The 16,087-nt window shown below is 40.7% G+C and overlaps 1 protein-coding gene across 1 annotated transcript; it reads left to right on the plus strand.

The window, feature by feature from the left end:
• Positions 1-6,105: 6,105 nt before the first annotated feature.
• Positions 6,106-16,087, plus strand: tymp (thymidine phosphorylase). The gene is made up of 10 exons (XM_017493695.3): positions 6,106-6,256; positions 6,714-6,886; positions 8,216-8,418; positions 8,542-8,640; positions 10,863-10,992; positions 11,085-11,203; positions 11,285-11,447; positions 14,228-14,455; positions 14,597-14,737; positions 14,810-16,087. The coding sequence occupies exons 2-10, from the start codon at positions 6,751-6,753 to the stop codon at positions 14,950-14,952; spliced, it is 1,362 nt and encodes a 453-aa protein (XP_017349184.1). The 5' UTR covers positions 6,106-6,256; positions 6,714-6,750; the 3' UTR covers positions 14,953-16,087.

A 16,087-nucleotide genomic window follows, 5' to 3' on the forward strand; every position in this document is an offset into this window, starting at 1 on the left:
ATAATAAAAGAGCTTAAATTTAGCAATATCCAAACAGTTTTTGGTTTAACTACTGTGGCTTCTCATGGCTAGGCTGAACACAGACACTTGGCAGGCAGAGGGGGTGAAGAAGAGTGTGTTTATTTTAAATTCCAGGTGACAAGTGGGGTCGGGCCCCAGGAGGCCTGGCGGAGGTCGAGGGGGCCGGTGAGAGGTGCAGCACAGCCGGGAAGTTTCTATGTGGAGATCGGCTTCGTTGTTGTCGTCATCATCGGCGTCTGAAAAAGGAGAGCGAGAGAGACGAATTACTAGCCATGTTTTCGCAGAATGAACTCAACACACCGTCTCTGCTGTGCCCTTTTATAGCCGCTCCTCTTCACTCAAACGGTGAGCAGAAGCCGCTCCCATTATTCGCTGCCAGCCGTGTATGTTTCTGCCGCCCCGCATCGCAGCTATGTACGCTCTTGCTGTCCAAAACAACTGGGGTGCTGAAATGGTGCTGTCCATTTGGCATCCCACCAGCAGTAGCGCAAGGAGTGCTTCTTGACAAGCCGTCAGTGTTTCCATGTTGGGCTCCTGCCAGCGTTTCCATGTTGGTCCTGCCAGATAATGTTGGGTTCCTCTATGGCCCACTTTATTGCGCGGGCTTCTCGTTCCACTGCGGCATATTTCCATTCAGCAGGGGTCAGTTATCTGCTGACGTAAACTGGGTGCTCTTCACCGTTGAAGGTTTGGGACAGGATGGCCCCAGACCTGTCTTGGAAGCATCTGTGTGCATGGTGAAAGGTTGCAAGAAGTCAGGATATCCGGAGGACAGATGAGCTGGTGAGGGCTTGTTTGAGGGCCTGGAACACCTGCTCTGCTTGCTTGGGCTACCTCACCTGGTCGGGCTCGCCTTTCTTGGTCAAAGCTAAGAGCGGGGAAGCTAAAGAGGAGAAGTTGGGTACAAATCTTCTGTAGTAGCCCGCCAGCCCCAGAAAGGCACATACATGCTTCTTTGATGTGGGCCAGGGGTACCCTCTCACTGCCTCCAGCTTCTTTTCCTGTGGTTTCAGTAGCCTCCAGCCGATGCAATACTCCAGGTACTGTGCTTCCGTCAGCCCTAGGTGGCATTTCTTCAGGTTGGCCATCAGCCCGGCCTTACGGAGGCTTCTGAGGACTTCCCTGAGGTGATAGAGGTGGTCGGCCCAGGTGGAGGAGTGGATGATGTTGTCCAGGTAGGTGGCCACAAACTGATAGTGCGGTCTCAGGACAATGTCCATTAGGTGCTGGAAGGTCGTTTGCACTCTGTGGAGGCTGAAGGGGAGAACCTGGTACTGCCAGTGACCGCTGGTGGTGCTAAAGGCAGGTGGAGATGAACTGGGCTCTCCCCTGATGCTCTATCAGGTCATCAATTTGGGTAAGGGGGTAGCTGTCGAACTCCGAGACCTGGTTGAGCCTCCAGAAGTCACTGCAAAGGTGGATGCTGCCGTCTGGCTTCGGGACCACCACAATGGGGCTGGACCAGGGACTGGTGGATTCTTCAATGATTCCATCCTGTAACATGCTGCTGACTTCCTCAATAGCTTGACGGTAAGCCTCTGTGCCCTGGTAGGGCCGCTGTCTTATCATCACCCCTAGTGGTGTTATCTCATGCTGGACCAGGTGGGTCAGGCATGGGGTGGAAGAGAAGACATCAGTGAACTGGTCCACCAGCTCCATTAGTTCTTGGAATTGTGTGGACAGTAAGCTCTTCCTCTCAATGGACCAAGGTACGCTTGACAGGCTCTGAAGGGACAAGTTCAAAGGGGGTAAGAACCTGGTAGATGCTTGTGGAGTCTCTCAGATGGCAAAAGGCATGTAGGGGAGGAGGAGGTCCCAGTTTCAGCCATCCTCGTCTACCATTCAGCAGAGGATCCGTTTAAGTGTTTGAAGAGAATCAACACAGATCACACATTAGCTTAGGACGAAAGGCATGCCTTGCTCGGTTAAGCTGTCCTTGGGGAACCCCACATGGCTGAACAGGAGCACCAGTTCTCACCAGTTCTGGGAGGTGGCCTTTCATAGTGGGACTACCTTGGGGTACCTGGTGGCATAGTCAAGGATGACTAGGATGTATTCATGACCCTGGGCAGTCTCCTGGGCCCTACCAGATCTATGCCCACCCTCTGAAAGAGGACGCCGATAATGGGGAGAGGGATGAGGGGCGCTGGCGGTGGTTTCCGGGGCGCAGTCCGCTTTCACTGGGGGCACTTACGACAGAAGGTCCGGACGTCAGCGTCCATCCCGGGCCATAGGAACTGGTTCCGCAGCTGGCCAGGGTGTTGTCGGCTGCCAAGCAGATGGCTCTGGGCCCGGTGAATCAGGGTTCAAGTCTTGCAGTGTGGGATGTCTAGGACATCACACGGCTAACCTTTGCACTTTGTCTGGAAGTAGAGGAGGCCATTGGACACCAGGAAGTAGGTGGCTGGGAGACACTGCCCTGGTTGCTGGTCAATGCCGTTGATCAGACACACCTGGCCCTAGCAGTGCCTTAGTTGGTCATCCTACATTTACATTGATTGATTTAGCAGACGCTTTTATCCAAAGGGACTTACAAATGAGAAAATACGAATATATCAAGCAGAGAACCATACAAGTAGTGCTAGCATACATGATCTATTAATTGAGTTCTAGAAGAAGCAAAATGCGCAGAGTAGAGGTGTAATTGCCAGAGTACTTTTTTTTTAGCGGCTGATTACATGTTCATGGAAGAGGTGGGTCTTTAGCTTTTTCTTGAAGATGGTGACAGATTCTGTGGTCTGGATTGAGGTTGGAAGTTCATTCCACCACTGAGGGACAGATGGTGTGAAGGTTCTGGAAAGGGACCTTGAGCCACGCTGAGTAGGCACTACTAAGCATCGATCATTGATTGGTAGCAGATTGCATGAGGGAACATAAGCTTTCAGGAGAGTGTTGAGGTAGGAGGATGGTGTTCCAGACAAGGTCTTGTACGTGAGCATCAAGGCCTTGAATTTGATATGGGCAGCTACAGGAAGCCAGTGGAGGGTGATGAAGAGGGGTGTGACATGGGTTCTTTTGGGCTGGTTGAATACGAGGCATGCTGCTGCATTCTGAATCATCTGAATGGGTTTGATGGAGCTGGCTGGGAGGCCAGAGAGTAGTTCATTGCAATAGTCCAGTTTTGAGAGGACAAGGGCCTGGACTAGTAGCTGTGTAGCCTGTTTAGTGAGATAGGGTCTGATTTTCTTGATGTTGTACAGAAGGAACCTACAGGACCGTGCAGTTGTTAAAATGTGGTCTGTAAAGGTTGAGCGGTCATCAAGAATCACCCCAAAGTTCCTGGCTGTCCTGGTTGGCTTGAGTGTGGTTGAGCCGAGCTGTACAGTGAGGGTGTGGTTGATTGAGGGACAAACTGGGATGACGAGAAGCTCAGACTTGCCAAGTTGTCCTCCTTCTGTTTGCACATAAGATTCCCCTCCCAAGCGACCAGGGCAAACACAGAGGAGACTGGCCCGTCCAGCAGCATCCACATTGCCTTGAGCCATGTCGGCCGGCTGGACCCCGGTTTGTGGTGTGCTCGGGTTTGGCTGTGTGGGAAACCCTGATCAGTCCGTTCTGAGCAGTAGTGGCACCAGGAGGAGAGTTTCTTGGAAACTCTGCCTGAAATCACCATGTTTTTCTGATACCAAAATCTTTGATCAGATATTGGAAATCAAGCTGTCTTGCTATATTATGCTTAAAAGATTATTATTATTATTTTCATGATCAATTATTATGCACAATTAAGCTTGTTTTCTAAAGCTCACCTTCTGCCTCAAATAACTCAGTCACCTCCTCCTCGTGCCTCAAATCTTCAGTCAAGGAATACATGGATATTGCTGAAACTGTGTTTGTTTCTGATAAAGAAGGGATAGATTATACAGTAGGTTGTATAATGAAAACAAGCTATTATGGAATATCTTGTAAAAGAACAAGGAACTTGTATTTAACAATGAAAACCCGGATAAGTTGATTGTACCTAAAAATATGAGGAAATTGGTTGCCTTAAAAAAATTAAGTAATGTTTACTCGATAACTCTAAGTGAGTTTAACTCATTTATAATATCAATTTCTCTGTCCAATTACTCAACTTAGTTTCTTAAGTTAAATTAAGTAAACTTTAAATTCATTAAATCATATAAAAAAGCAAGCAGATACCAAAAGAAAAAAAAATGTTTTATTTCAACTTAAATATTTTCATTTGAAAATACAATACACACGGTCAAGAATATTCTGTGAAATTATTTGCCAAATTTTACTTCCGAAAGATGTGGTCTTCTGAGCTATCGGTGTGAAGAAACTTGTCCGTAAACATGCTATTCTAAAAGTGCAACATTACAAAGTTTCTCTTTTTGGCATTGTAGCTGAAAAAAAATTATACATATATATATATATATATATATATATATATATATATATATATATATATATATATACACATACACACACACACATACACACAGTGAAGGAAATAAGTATCAACAATTGTTTCAGTAAATGTATTTCCAATGAGGCTATTCACATGAAATGTTCACTAGACATCAGTATTGTACCACTGTATATATAAATAAAATAAATTTCAAATTTCTATAAATCAGTGCCAATATCATAAAAGATGCACTTCAACATTACAAAAGAACCACTTGCTAGTGGAACAGTAGTAGAACAGTTGGGAGGAACGTTTTACTGTTAGCTGATTTGTCAAAGATTGAATTTTGGGTGTCCGCTTACCTCCCAGGTTTAGCATTACCTGCTGAATAAAGTGGAAACTATAAAAAGCTTTTCATACACTTAGGATAGTTCAAGTACAGGACATAAATCAGTCCGAAAAGAACACAGAAGGCCTGAGGCAGGTCGGCCAGTTCATCCATCACCAAACTACCTTCAAGATGATGCTCCCTTTGAATGGGTTTAGCTGAGGACTTTCTGATTAGCAGCAGAGGATCCCCACTGGAGTTTGATTGTACAAGTCCTTGTCAGTTACATCCCAACAGAAAAAGAAACAGATTGACGAAAAAATGTCCGCTGAACTTGCCGAGAGAAACAAGCGGGAGAAAATGTCCAGAAGTGTTTAAAACAATGTTTTTCACTGTTAAAAATTAACAGATGAAAAAATGTCCCCTGAACTTGCCTGGTTCAAGTTCAAGCGTGAGAAAACGTCCAAAATTGTTTCAAAATATATTTTTATATTCGTAAAAAAATTTAATAAAAACACCTAAAACTGTATACAGCACCATAACGAAGACCAACTGTATGTCGATATGTGAAATTCTGGAGGGACGTCAGACTGCGTGGCGTTGTGACGTAAGGACATGTGACATTAATCGAACTATGTTCTATAACATGTAAAAAAGGGTACATGAAAGGAATATTCTAAAAGCGACTCATGTAAACACCTTAATCACAATACTGACTTATTCAGAATAAGGCCAATAATTAGATTACTGCTGTCCATGTCAACGTAGTCATTAACTGGATATAAAATATACTACTCTACAAATATATTTTTATGTGCAATATATAATTTATTTGTCAATCCATCTTCAACTAAAATCTTTCAATGGTGTACTGGCCCTTTAATTCAGCGGGGGGGCGTGGGTGTGGGGGATTTGACTCTTCACTGAAACTTCTGCGTTGTAGAATGTACTTCCGATATAAAATTTTTATCAGTGCAGAGATTACAGAGATTACACCCTGCAGTTTTGTCATCATTCCACACAAGAGACATCATCTTTACACACAGCACAAAATCGATGTGTTTTCCCGCCCTCTTTTGATTGACAGGATATAATTGGCCCAATCATCGGATGTTTTTAAACTATTAGTTGATATCAGGAAAAACAGCCTTTATCAGCCGATACCGATTATCAGCCGATACATCGGTGCATCTCTAGTTTACACACTTGTACACACTATTGCCAATCAAAACTCTGATACAACTTTCATGAGAAGGCTAACTTTTCTCTTACACAAACATTCTAGGCTTATGTTAGTCTGCAAAAACAGACTATGTGGTAAATGAAATAGTTAATTACGTTCAAATAAATCAGGGTAGTGATGTAATCGGAAGAATTTGCGTAAAACCGTATAAAGCAGAGGAACAGGAGCAAGTGGTTGTCATAGTTAATGTGTGACAGGCAGGTGGGCCTGAGCGTGCCGGATGATTGGATTAGAGGCTGTGAGCATTAAACACACTTCTGAGCTTGGGGGGTTCACAGCACTGCAGTCAGTGTGCATATTTGTCTAACTGTAACAGGTAGGTTTTCCTGGAATTCTTTTTTTTTGCTCAGTTTGAAGCTGTTTTTTTTTTTGTTTTGTTTTGATTTTCTTCAGATAATTAATCTACTTATCTATTTACCTAAATGAGGAAGATTATATTTTTGATGGATTATTTCAGTTTGGTTACTGTGATTATTCCAAAGCGTGTGATTATTTGCTACACAGAAAAATTCCCGGTATTGTACTGACTGTTTAATTACTGAATTAATCAATTGATATTAGTGGTTTAGTAACTGTATTACTTTAGCTACTCTTGAAGCATCTAATGAACTCATTGTGCTCGGCTGGAGTTGTATAAACACTGTAGATTCACCAGTCTTTTCTATGCACTGTTTGAACACCGAGTCAATGTTAATAAAAATAGAAAGGTCCTAACTTTGGTGCAACTGATGAAATATTTGGGTTTACTGTGTCTCGCTCTCTGCCACATGCAGCTGACAGTTTTGCAAGCACACCCACGTGAGTGCAAGGATGTCACACACAATGGGTGCCAGTAGTTTCCCAGAGATAATCAGGCGGAAACGGGACGGTGGTCAGCTGAGCGCAGAGGAGATCCACGCCTTTATAGAAGGAGTCAAAACATGCAACATTCAGGAGAGTCAAATAGGTGAGACTCTATACAGAGCAGTTATGGTAAGCTAAGCTGCATGTGAACAGAGTGTATAGGACATGTGGGTGAGGTATGCATAAGGTGACATCAGAAATTATCTTCTTTACTAAAAAAAAATAAATAAAAGAAAGCAAACACCATCATAAAATGAAATCTTTCATTCAGTCCAGTGCATGAACTACATTATAAGAGAAGTTGATTCTATTTTAAATGATGAGTATTTATCACCAGTTATGAATCTGATGGAACAGAAATGTGCCTCTACAACCTTTTGCGTACTGAGTTTATCCCCAAGCCAAAGCCAATATGTTGTGTAAGAGGACATATTTGCACAGCATCTGAGTTCCTAGTAAGGGCCCAAGTTTTACTCCTGAACCGGAACAATGTTGAAAATTAAGAAATGCACTAGAGCACTATTGTACTAAAATTTGCAAAATTCCATCACTGAATGGCAACAATAGTTAACATTTAATTCTTAACCATTAATTATTAGTTGATGGGTATAAATGATTTGATGCATAGTGGTGGCTCATTTTAACACTTTTAATTTGAATAAATTCATCCTTTTCTGTCCATTCATCTTTAAATATAGTTTTCATCACCCATTTTTCCTTAAACAAGCCACTGTAGCTCGTCTCTGGTCTTTTTACATTAATGTATGTGAGAGGATAAACTGCGACAGAGGATCTGCTGAGATCGTTCATGTTTAGAAAAGTAGAAGCACAGAGTCTTGGTTCAGTCCGCTAAAAATGTTTTACTGGGTCTGCATCCAGACAGTGGTCCACCATTAAAGACCACTATCCTGCCCGGTTCTAGTATTATTTTTGTGTGAACCTGCCTTTAATATTTTCTGATGAACTGTTTGTTTCTACTTCATCAGAATATAAAGTAATCAACCATAAAAACTACTCTTAGTTTTGACAGACAGACAGACGTCACATAGTGTCAAGTAGGTTCTATAATATTCTCATAACCTGCTCCTTTACACTTCTGAAATCCAGTCCAGATTAAACTACCACTTCAGAATGAATAAAAAGTGTGAATTCTTGTGCATTCTTCTTGGAGGAGTTAGGTCCATGAATGCTTACAATTGTGAGTTATTTTTGTCAAGGCTGAACTTAAGGTTAAATTCATTTAAATGAAAGGAAACTTTCCAAGGTGGCATGATGCAATATGAGTAGGTGATATCAACAAGAGATCATAACAGAAAGGGGTTTGAAAGATAGAAATTTCAATCGCGGAAGAGTAAGACAATTTTAGACATGATAGAAGAACGATATGGGGAGAGATGTGTTTATGATTTAAACTTAAACGTGTGTTTTCTAGGTGCAATGCTTATGGCCATATGGCAGAAGAACATGGTTGTCGAGGAAACTATGGTGTTGACGAAGGAGATGATGATGTCGGGTGAAGTTTTGAAATGGCCCGAGGAATGGGCGGGGCTTGTTGTGGATAAACACTCGACGGGTGGGGTCGGAGACAAGGTCAGCCTTCCACTGGCCCCTGCTCTGGCTGCTTGTGGGTTCAAGGTGAATAGACGGGTTGCTTATTAATTCAATGCTTAGTATAAAACATGCACAGCCTTTATTGTAGTATTCATGGACCAGTGATGAATTCAGAACTGTTGTCTAATCAGTTTCTGATCCATGCAGGTCCCTATGATAAGTGGACGTGGACTTGCACACACTGGAGGCACACTGGACAAACTGGAGTCCATCCCAGGTTTCAACATCCACCTGTCAGTAGAACAGGTACACTGACTGTCTCTTATTATTAGTTACACCACAGAGATTTTGAATTCTCAAATCTGATTGGTCAGAGAATTTATTAACATTAATGAGAATAGTGTGAACCTCAAGGCAAATCACAGGTTTATATCAATGTGCTTGTTCTAATACGTTATCGTTTCTATAGTAACAGCTAATACATAAGGACGTATACTGGACACTAAATGTAATCATCGCCTAATAATAAATGGATTTTTTAAACAAAGAAATATATATAATTGTTGATATGGTGAAGTTTTCGGTATGGAATCGGTTATTTAGCATTTTGGAAGGAGTCTACAGTGTCAGGGCTTTGTCAGATTTAAAGCTGTTCCTTTAAGTTTTCAGACACAGGAAGGCCTTCAGGACAGAAGACATTGCATTTTGCAGTTTTTTGCTAATGATCCAACATTTGTTTATAACTGCTATAACGCAAGTGATAACAGGAACTAACTTGTGGTCGTTCCACAACATTAAATGTAACTATAAACTGATCAAATGTACTAGTAAATCACGAGTGTTATAAGATTGTTGTGGTGTAAGAGGATTGAAACATGACAGGACATGCTGTTAGAACATGAAACCAAATACAACCCCAATTCCAAAAAAGTTGGGACACTATGTAAAATGTAAATAAATGTAAATAAAAACAGAATGCAATGATTTTCAAATCTCATAAACCCATATGTTATTCACAATAAAACATAAACATATCAAATGTTTAAACTGAGGAAATGTACCATTTTAAGAAAAATATAAGGTAATTTTGAATTTGATGGCCGTAACACGTCTCAAAAAAGTTGGGACGGGAGCAACAAAAGGCTGGAAAAGTAAGTGTTACTAAAAAGAAACAGCTGGAGGAACATTTTGCCACTAATTAGGTTAATTGGCAACAGGTCAGTAACATGATTGGGTATAAAAAGAGTATCTTAGAGAGGTAGAGTCTCTCAGGAGTAAAGATGGGATGGAATCTGGAGGGAAGCATACAGTAGGTTACTCTAAAACCTGTATATACCTTTCAGAATTGATGGAGTCTTTCCAGATGTGCTAGCTGACCATTCCATAGGCATTAATTCACTCCCATACTATCAGAGATGCAGGACTGAGCGCTGATAAAAAGCTTCTTTAGTTTAGAAGATGCGGCGTCCATGGATTCCAAAAAGAATTTCAGATTTTGATTCGTCTGACCACAGAACAGTTTTCCACTTTGCGTCAGTCCATTTTAAATGAGCTTTGGTCCAGAGAAGACTGTAGCGTTTCTGGATCATTTTCACATATGGCTTCTTCTTTGCATGGTAGAGCTTTACCCAGCATTTGTGGACGGCACTGTGAACTGTGTTCACAGACAATGAGTTCTGGAGGTGTTTCTGAGCCCATGTAGTGATTTCCATTACAGAATCAGGCCTGTTTTTAATGCTGTGCCGTCTGGGGGAACCGAAGATCACAGGCATGCAATATTGATTTTCAGCCTTGTCCCTTGCGCACAGAGATTTCTCCAAATTCTCAGAATCTGTTGATGATATTATGTACTGTAGATGATGAGATATTCATAGTCTTCACAATTTTACATTGAGGAACATTATTCTGAAATTGTACCACAAATTGTGGATGCTGTTTTTCACAGATTGGTGAACCTCTGTACATCTTTACTTCTGAGAGACTCTGCCTCTCTAAGACACTCTTTTTATACCCAATCATTTTACTGACCTGTTGCCAATTAACCTCCAGCTGTTTCTTTTTAGTAACACTTACTTTTCCAGCCTTTTGTTGCCCCTGTCCCAACTTTTTTGAGACGTGTTGCAGCCATCAAATTCAAAATTACCTTATTTTTTTCTTAACATGGTACATTTCCTCAGTTTAAACATTAGATATGTTTTCTATGTTCTATTGTGAATAACATATGGGTTTATGAGATTTGCAAATTATTGCATTCTGTTTTTATTTACATTTTACACAGCGTCCCAACTTTTTTGGAATTGAGGTTGTAAACTGGAAAGATTACAAACTAATCTCAAACGAATCCAAGTAGATTGTGTAGATTGTGTAGTCAAACTACATTTACTTATCAGACTACCAAACACTGGCTATACTTTAGTGCTACTAGATATGAAATGACCTTGGACCTTCATATCTATTGCTACTAGATATGAAATGACTCTGTGCCAGGAACCTACTCAGAAGTAGCATGTGCTTGTGTGGGTGGGCAGGTGAAGCAGATACTGCAGGATGTAGGCTGTTGCATTGTGGGTCAGACAGAGACTCTGGTACCTGCAGATCGTGTCCTCTACGCTCTCAGGGACATCACAGCTACGGTTGACAGTGTCCCACTTATAACAGGTGAGATCAGCGGAAAAATACTAAATGTATTGATAGCTTGTGTCTTTCATGTCCTGATGTTGTGAGTATATTTGTTCTTTTTTTTGTTGCAGCATCAATATTGTCAAAGAAGGCTGCTGAAGGTCTAAGTGCACTCGTGTTAGACGTGAAGTTTGGTAAGGCTGCTCTCTACAAAGACCTGAACAGCGCTCGGCGCCTCGCCCAGTCACTGGTGAGACATTGTGTGTCAGGATGAGAGAGAGTGAGAGAAAAACAGACTTTTCTCTCAATAACCTTGGCTCTGTATCTGTAGGTTACAGTGGGAAACAGCTTGGGTATAAAAACAGGGGCGGTGTTGAGTCAGATGGACTCTCCCATTGGCCGATGTGTGGGAAATGCTGTAGAGGTATGTGAAGCTTTGGAATGCCTCAAAGGGCGTGGCCCTGACGACCTGAAGAACCTGGTTACATCACTGGGTAAGGAGGATTTGTCATGTGAAGTCAGAGAGATTTCAAAGTGGGAAGAGTTTTAGAAATGTTTTTCAACATGATCTCGTTCTACCTATTGTATATATCTGACGAGACTTTCGTCACAATTTCCTGTACTGAACAGAGAACTGAAAAACGTACTTATAATAGAGGTCAGGGCAACAGAGATGAGAGAAAGTTATTACCAAAGCTGTTCTTGCATGGTTTGGGTTCGAGTCCTGACAATGCCGCAGCCATTTGCAGCGGGAAGCTGAGAGAGCAAAAATGGCTGTGCTGTCTGAGAGGAATGATGACACGTTCTCTCCCCTGTCAATCACAGTGTCACCAGCCAATCATGAGTGTCTATGAGCTCATGTATACATAAGAGGGCAGATACCACATTTCTTGGAGTGTATTACGCTGCCATGTGATGCAGCACAAGGAGTGGTTTGAAAACATGCAGTTGGCTGGCTTCATGTGTCTCCGGGAAGCACGTATTATCGCTCACCCTCTGCGTCTGTTAGCTGACGTTTGATAGGTGCAAGCTGGGAAGAGATTGGCAGATTGGAGCAAACAGGAAAAAAGTACATGCTTTCACATAACCACAAATTCTTCCATCTGATAAAGCAGTCACAACTGTGAAAGGATAAACTATACAGAGAGCTAAGATGTTGATAACAATTTAAAAGAAGGTGCATTTCCCCCCAACAACCGCCTTTAGACTTTCATTATGAATGTATTTTGAGTAAACTCTTTTTTTCCATTGATGGTAATCATACATACACTACGACAGAAGCAGTAGACAGAGATAGATAGAGATTATGTTGAAAAACACTGGAGTAAACAATACGAACCAACGTATTGCCAAGGCTGCTCTTTCTGTTCCAATCCCTGCCCGTAGAGGTTCCCGTTACTACATTTAAAATAATTAATAAATGGCCATATGTGGCACAATAGAAAACCTAGAATAAAATTTAAAAGAATGTTATGCTCCGAAGAAAACAGAGGCCTAGACTTTCCTAACTTGAAAAACTACTACTGGGCAGCCCAGCTTAGATCAGTGGTCTCCTGGATTTCTCAAGATAAAGATGCCATTTGGGTCGGGATAGAACAGAGTGAATGCTCTAATGTCCTATTTATACACAGTCCCATTTATGCACCAAGATATTTAGAGAGTAAAAAAAAAAAAGCAATCAATGGGTTAAAACCACTTTAAAGATATGGGCAAGTGTGAGAAAGAAGCTAAGACTCCCCACATTCATTTCTAGAACAATGAAGATACACAATACTGACTTTCTCCCATTCAAATTAGACGCAGGGTTCAAAAAATGAGAAGAAAGTGGTCCAATTATGTTAGATCAGTTATTTGAATGAGGAGTCCTATTGTCATTTGAACAGCTCCAACATAAATATAATTTGCCAGCCCATGATTTTTTTTAGATACCTGCAGCTAAGGCATTACTTACAGACACACAAAGAATGGGATAAACTATGCACTTCGCCATTCAATATAGAATGGTTTTTTATGTTAATAAGCAAAAGAACCATTAAAAAGAAGATCATATCACACATATATAAGATCTTACAAGAAGAACTAAAGGATGACAGTTTGGACATTAAGGGAAAATGGGAATTGGAGATGAATACCATTATTCCAGATAAAAAATGGGCACTATCTTGCGGAGAGGGACACAAAATAACAAACAGCCCCATTTGGAGGGAAATTGAATGGAAAGTCAAGATGAGATTTTTCAGAACTCCCCTTATTACCTCAAAATTTGGAGACAGATCAGATCAATGTTGGAGGGGTTGCGGCCTGGTGGGAGACCATACACACATATTCTGGGAGTGTCCAAAATTAACAGAATATTGGCAAAGCATACAAAATGAAATTTAAAAAAATGTTTACATATAGAACTGCCTTTAGAACCATCTTGTTATTTATTGGGATTACTTCCAGAGGATGTGGAGAGCAATAATATGACATTCTTACTGAGAGTCTTACTCTTAATAGCTAAGAAGATGATTACGGTCTCCTGGCTGAAGCCGTAGCCAACCATGATATCACAATGGAGGGAAAGGGTGAAGGATGTTTATTACATGGAATATATAACTGCAAAATTACAACTAAAAACAGAAATATTTTCAATTAAATGGTCCCCGATCATCTCATGTTTTTTATGTGATTTGTTGTAGGAGTCGGAGTAGATCTTGTTTGTTATCTAAATCTGAATGCCATCTTGATGTTATTCACGCATTACTATTATTTATTCATTATTACTGTGCTTCTATTTTTCTATTTTTTTGATTGATTGATTGATTTTGATCTATTTACTGTATTGGTGTTTGTAAACCACTTACTTGCCATTTTGTCCCATGAGGGGGAAATATGTGTGGACACTGAGAGGATATTGGAAACCATGGACTGCCCTGTAGGACATTTATACCTGTGCTATATCTCTGAACTTCTGATTGTACTGTACGACTGCACTTGATAAAATGGAATAAAAAGAAGTTTTTAAAAAAAAAGAAAGAAAAGAAAAACACTGGAGTATTCCTTTGAGAGTAGACTTTCAAAACTGCTCAGAGATTTTTGCTATCAGATAACAACAGGGTGGTACTAAACATCCATCCATCATTCCATCAATCAATCCCCAAGTGTACTTGGCCTAAGAATAGCTTCCTGTCCACTTTCAGCCAGGCTTCTCCAAAATGTCCTTGACTCAGTGGTTCCATCTACTGTACAAGTCACTGCTAAGCTCTCACAGTGTGTTATTATGTGTACGTAGGTAGCTACCTGCTGCAGATGAGCGGCCGATCAGCTACTCTGGAGGCTGGGCAGAAGGCAATCAGTGAGGTCCTGATGAATGGGATGGCCTTGCAGAAGTTTCAGGCCATGCTGGAAGCCCAAGGGGTGGCTACACATATAAGCCGATCCCTTTGCTCAGAAAAGGCTGAATACTTTAAGCACCTAAGGCGTGCACAGTACCAGACAGAGCTTGAGGCACCGGATGATGGTAATATGTATAAAATATGTACTACTACAGTATTTGATGTTCATTTGTAAATTAGAGGCTTCAATGAGGACATGTTTAAATGCGTCTTATTTTGGCCAGCATTTAAAATAGATGGTCAGCATGCAACTATATGATTTTCAGGCACAGTTTTGGGAATAGATGGTATGGCCCTAGCCATGGTGTTGCACAAGTTAGGAGCAGGCCGTGTCAGAGCTGGGGAGCCGATCAACCACAGCGTGGGGGCAGAGCTCCTGGTAGACCCGGGACAACGGATAAAGAGAGGTGAGTTGTAAACTTTGTGTGTGTGCACATTTACTGTAGGACAGAATGCCAAAACATTATCTTATCTGGCAGGTCAGTCCTGGATCAGAATACATCACGATTGCACCACACTGAGCTCAAAGCAGCACGCTGACCTGCTGGGGGCTTTGGTCATTGGCAGTGGAAATGATTACCAGGACAGTACTCAGGTGGCAGAATTCATCCTACCAAACTGATGTCTCACCTGACACTGCCATCTGAACTTGGTGCAAACAAAGTCTGATTAAACAGTAGAATAAGTTGCATAAGTATTCACCCCCTTAAAATGTACTACATTTTTAGTGTTACAACCTGGAACACTAATGGGCCTAACTGGGGTTAGGTTTTTTTTTTAAAAAGGTCTTAAACTTTGAATATCCTGCAAAGAACACTTATTAAAACATAGGAAACAACCACAGTTCTGCCTAAAGGGGGCTGTCTACCAGGGCATTAGTCAGAGAAACAATCAAGAGGCCAAGGATAACATCAGCATGCTTCACTGTAGGGATGGTGCTAATTCCTACTATTTCCAGAGTGTAACCCTACAAAGGTTCAATATTTACACAAGCCACTGTATATTATTGTGAGTACAATAGTGAGAGAGGCTGCAGAGAGAGTGAATGAAAATTTGTAAAATGACTAAGTATGTATTGAGACTATATTTTGTGAAAGTCTTTAATTTTACAAGAATAATTCTGGAAGGTTCTAAAATTATGAATATGAATTAGGAATGTCAATCAATCAATCAATCAATATATATATATATATATATATATATATATATATATATATATATATATATATATATATATATATATATAAAAAACATTTTATAATTAATTTTTTAGTTGAATTTCATTTAATTGCCCTGGGAGTTTACAAAGTCGAACTCCACGATCGTTAGATCCCGATATGACAAGGCCCTGAGTGTGTCTCTGCTTCTCACACAAACAGTACACTGACTTCTTCCACCCAACATTTTAGTTTGATCCTATTTATTATTTATCATACTTGTACTAAACATGTTCATATGACTTGTACATATAATTTGTAGAGATAATTATACTGATGATGTAATTATCTGTGATGAATGATACTGTCTGTGCAATGATGACTACTTTTATCATTTTCAACACTGAATCTAAGAAAACATGCATTTAACTATTTGAAAAAAATGTTTTCTCATCGTAGGCAACAATTGCTTTCTTTCTTTTCAGCTGTATTTTGTGCTTAACAATTTACTTTCAGTCTGTACTCTGTGTCACGTTTGTACTTTCAAATTGACGTCAACATTCAATATCACTGGAAATAAAGAAAAAAGGAACGCAAAAA

Source organism: Ictalurus punctatus, chromosome 19, assembly GCF_001660625.3.
Source record: "Ictalurus punctatus breed USDA103 chromosome 19, Coco_2.0, whole genome shotgun sequence".
Lineage (NCBI taxonomy): Eukaryota > Metazoa > Chordata > Actinopteri > Siluriformes > Ictaluridae > Ictalurus > Ictalurus punctatus.

Excerpts from the sequence above, each read along its gene's own strand:
- tymp (XM_017493695.3), top strand. The coding sequence starts at position 6,751 with ATGTCACACACAATGGGTGCCAGTAGTTTCCCAGAGATAATCAGGCGG. Across the intron at positions 10,993-11,084 it reads CAGTGTCCCACTTATAACAG|CATCAATATTGTCAAAGAAG; the intron begins GTGAGATCAGCG and ends TTTTTGTTGCAG. Across the intron at positions 14,738-14,809 it reads GGGACAACGGATAAAGAGAG|GTCAGTCCTGGATCAGAATA; the intron begins GTGAGTTGTAAA and ends CTTATCTGGCAG.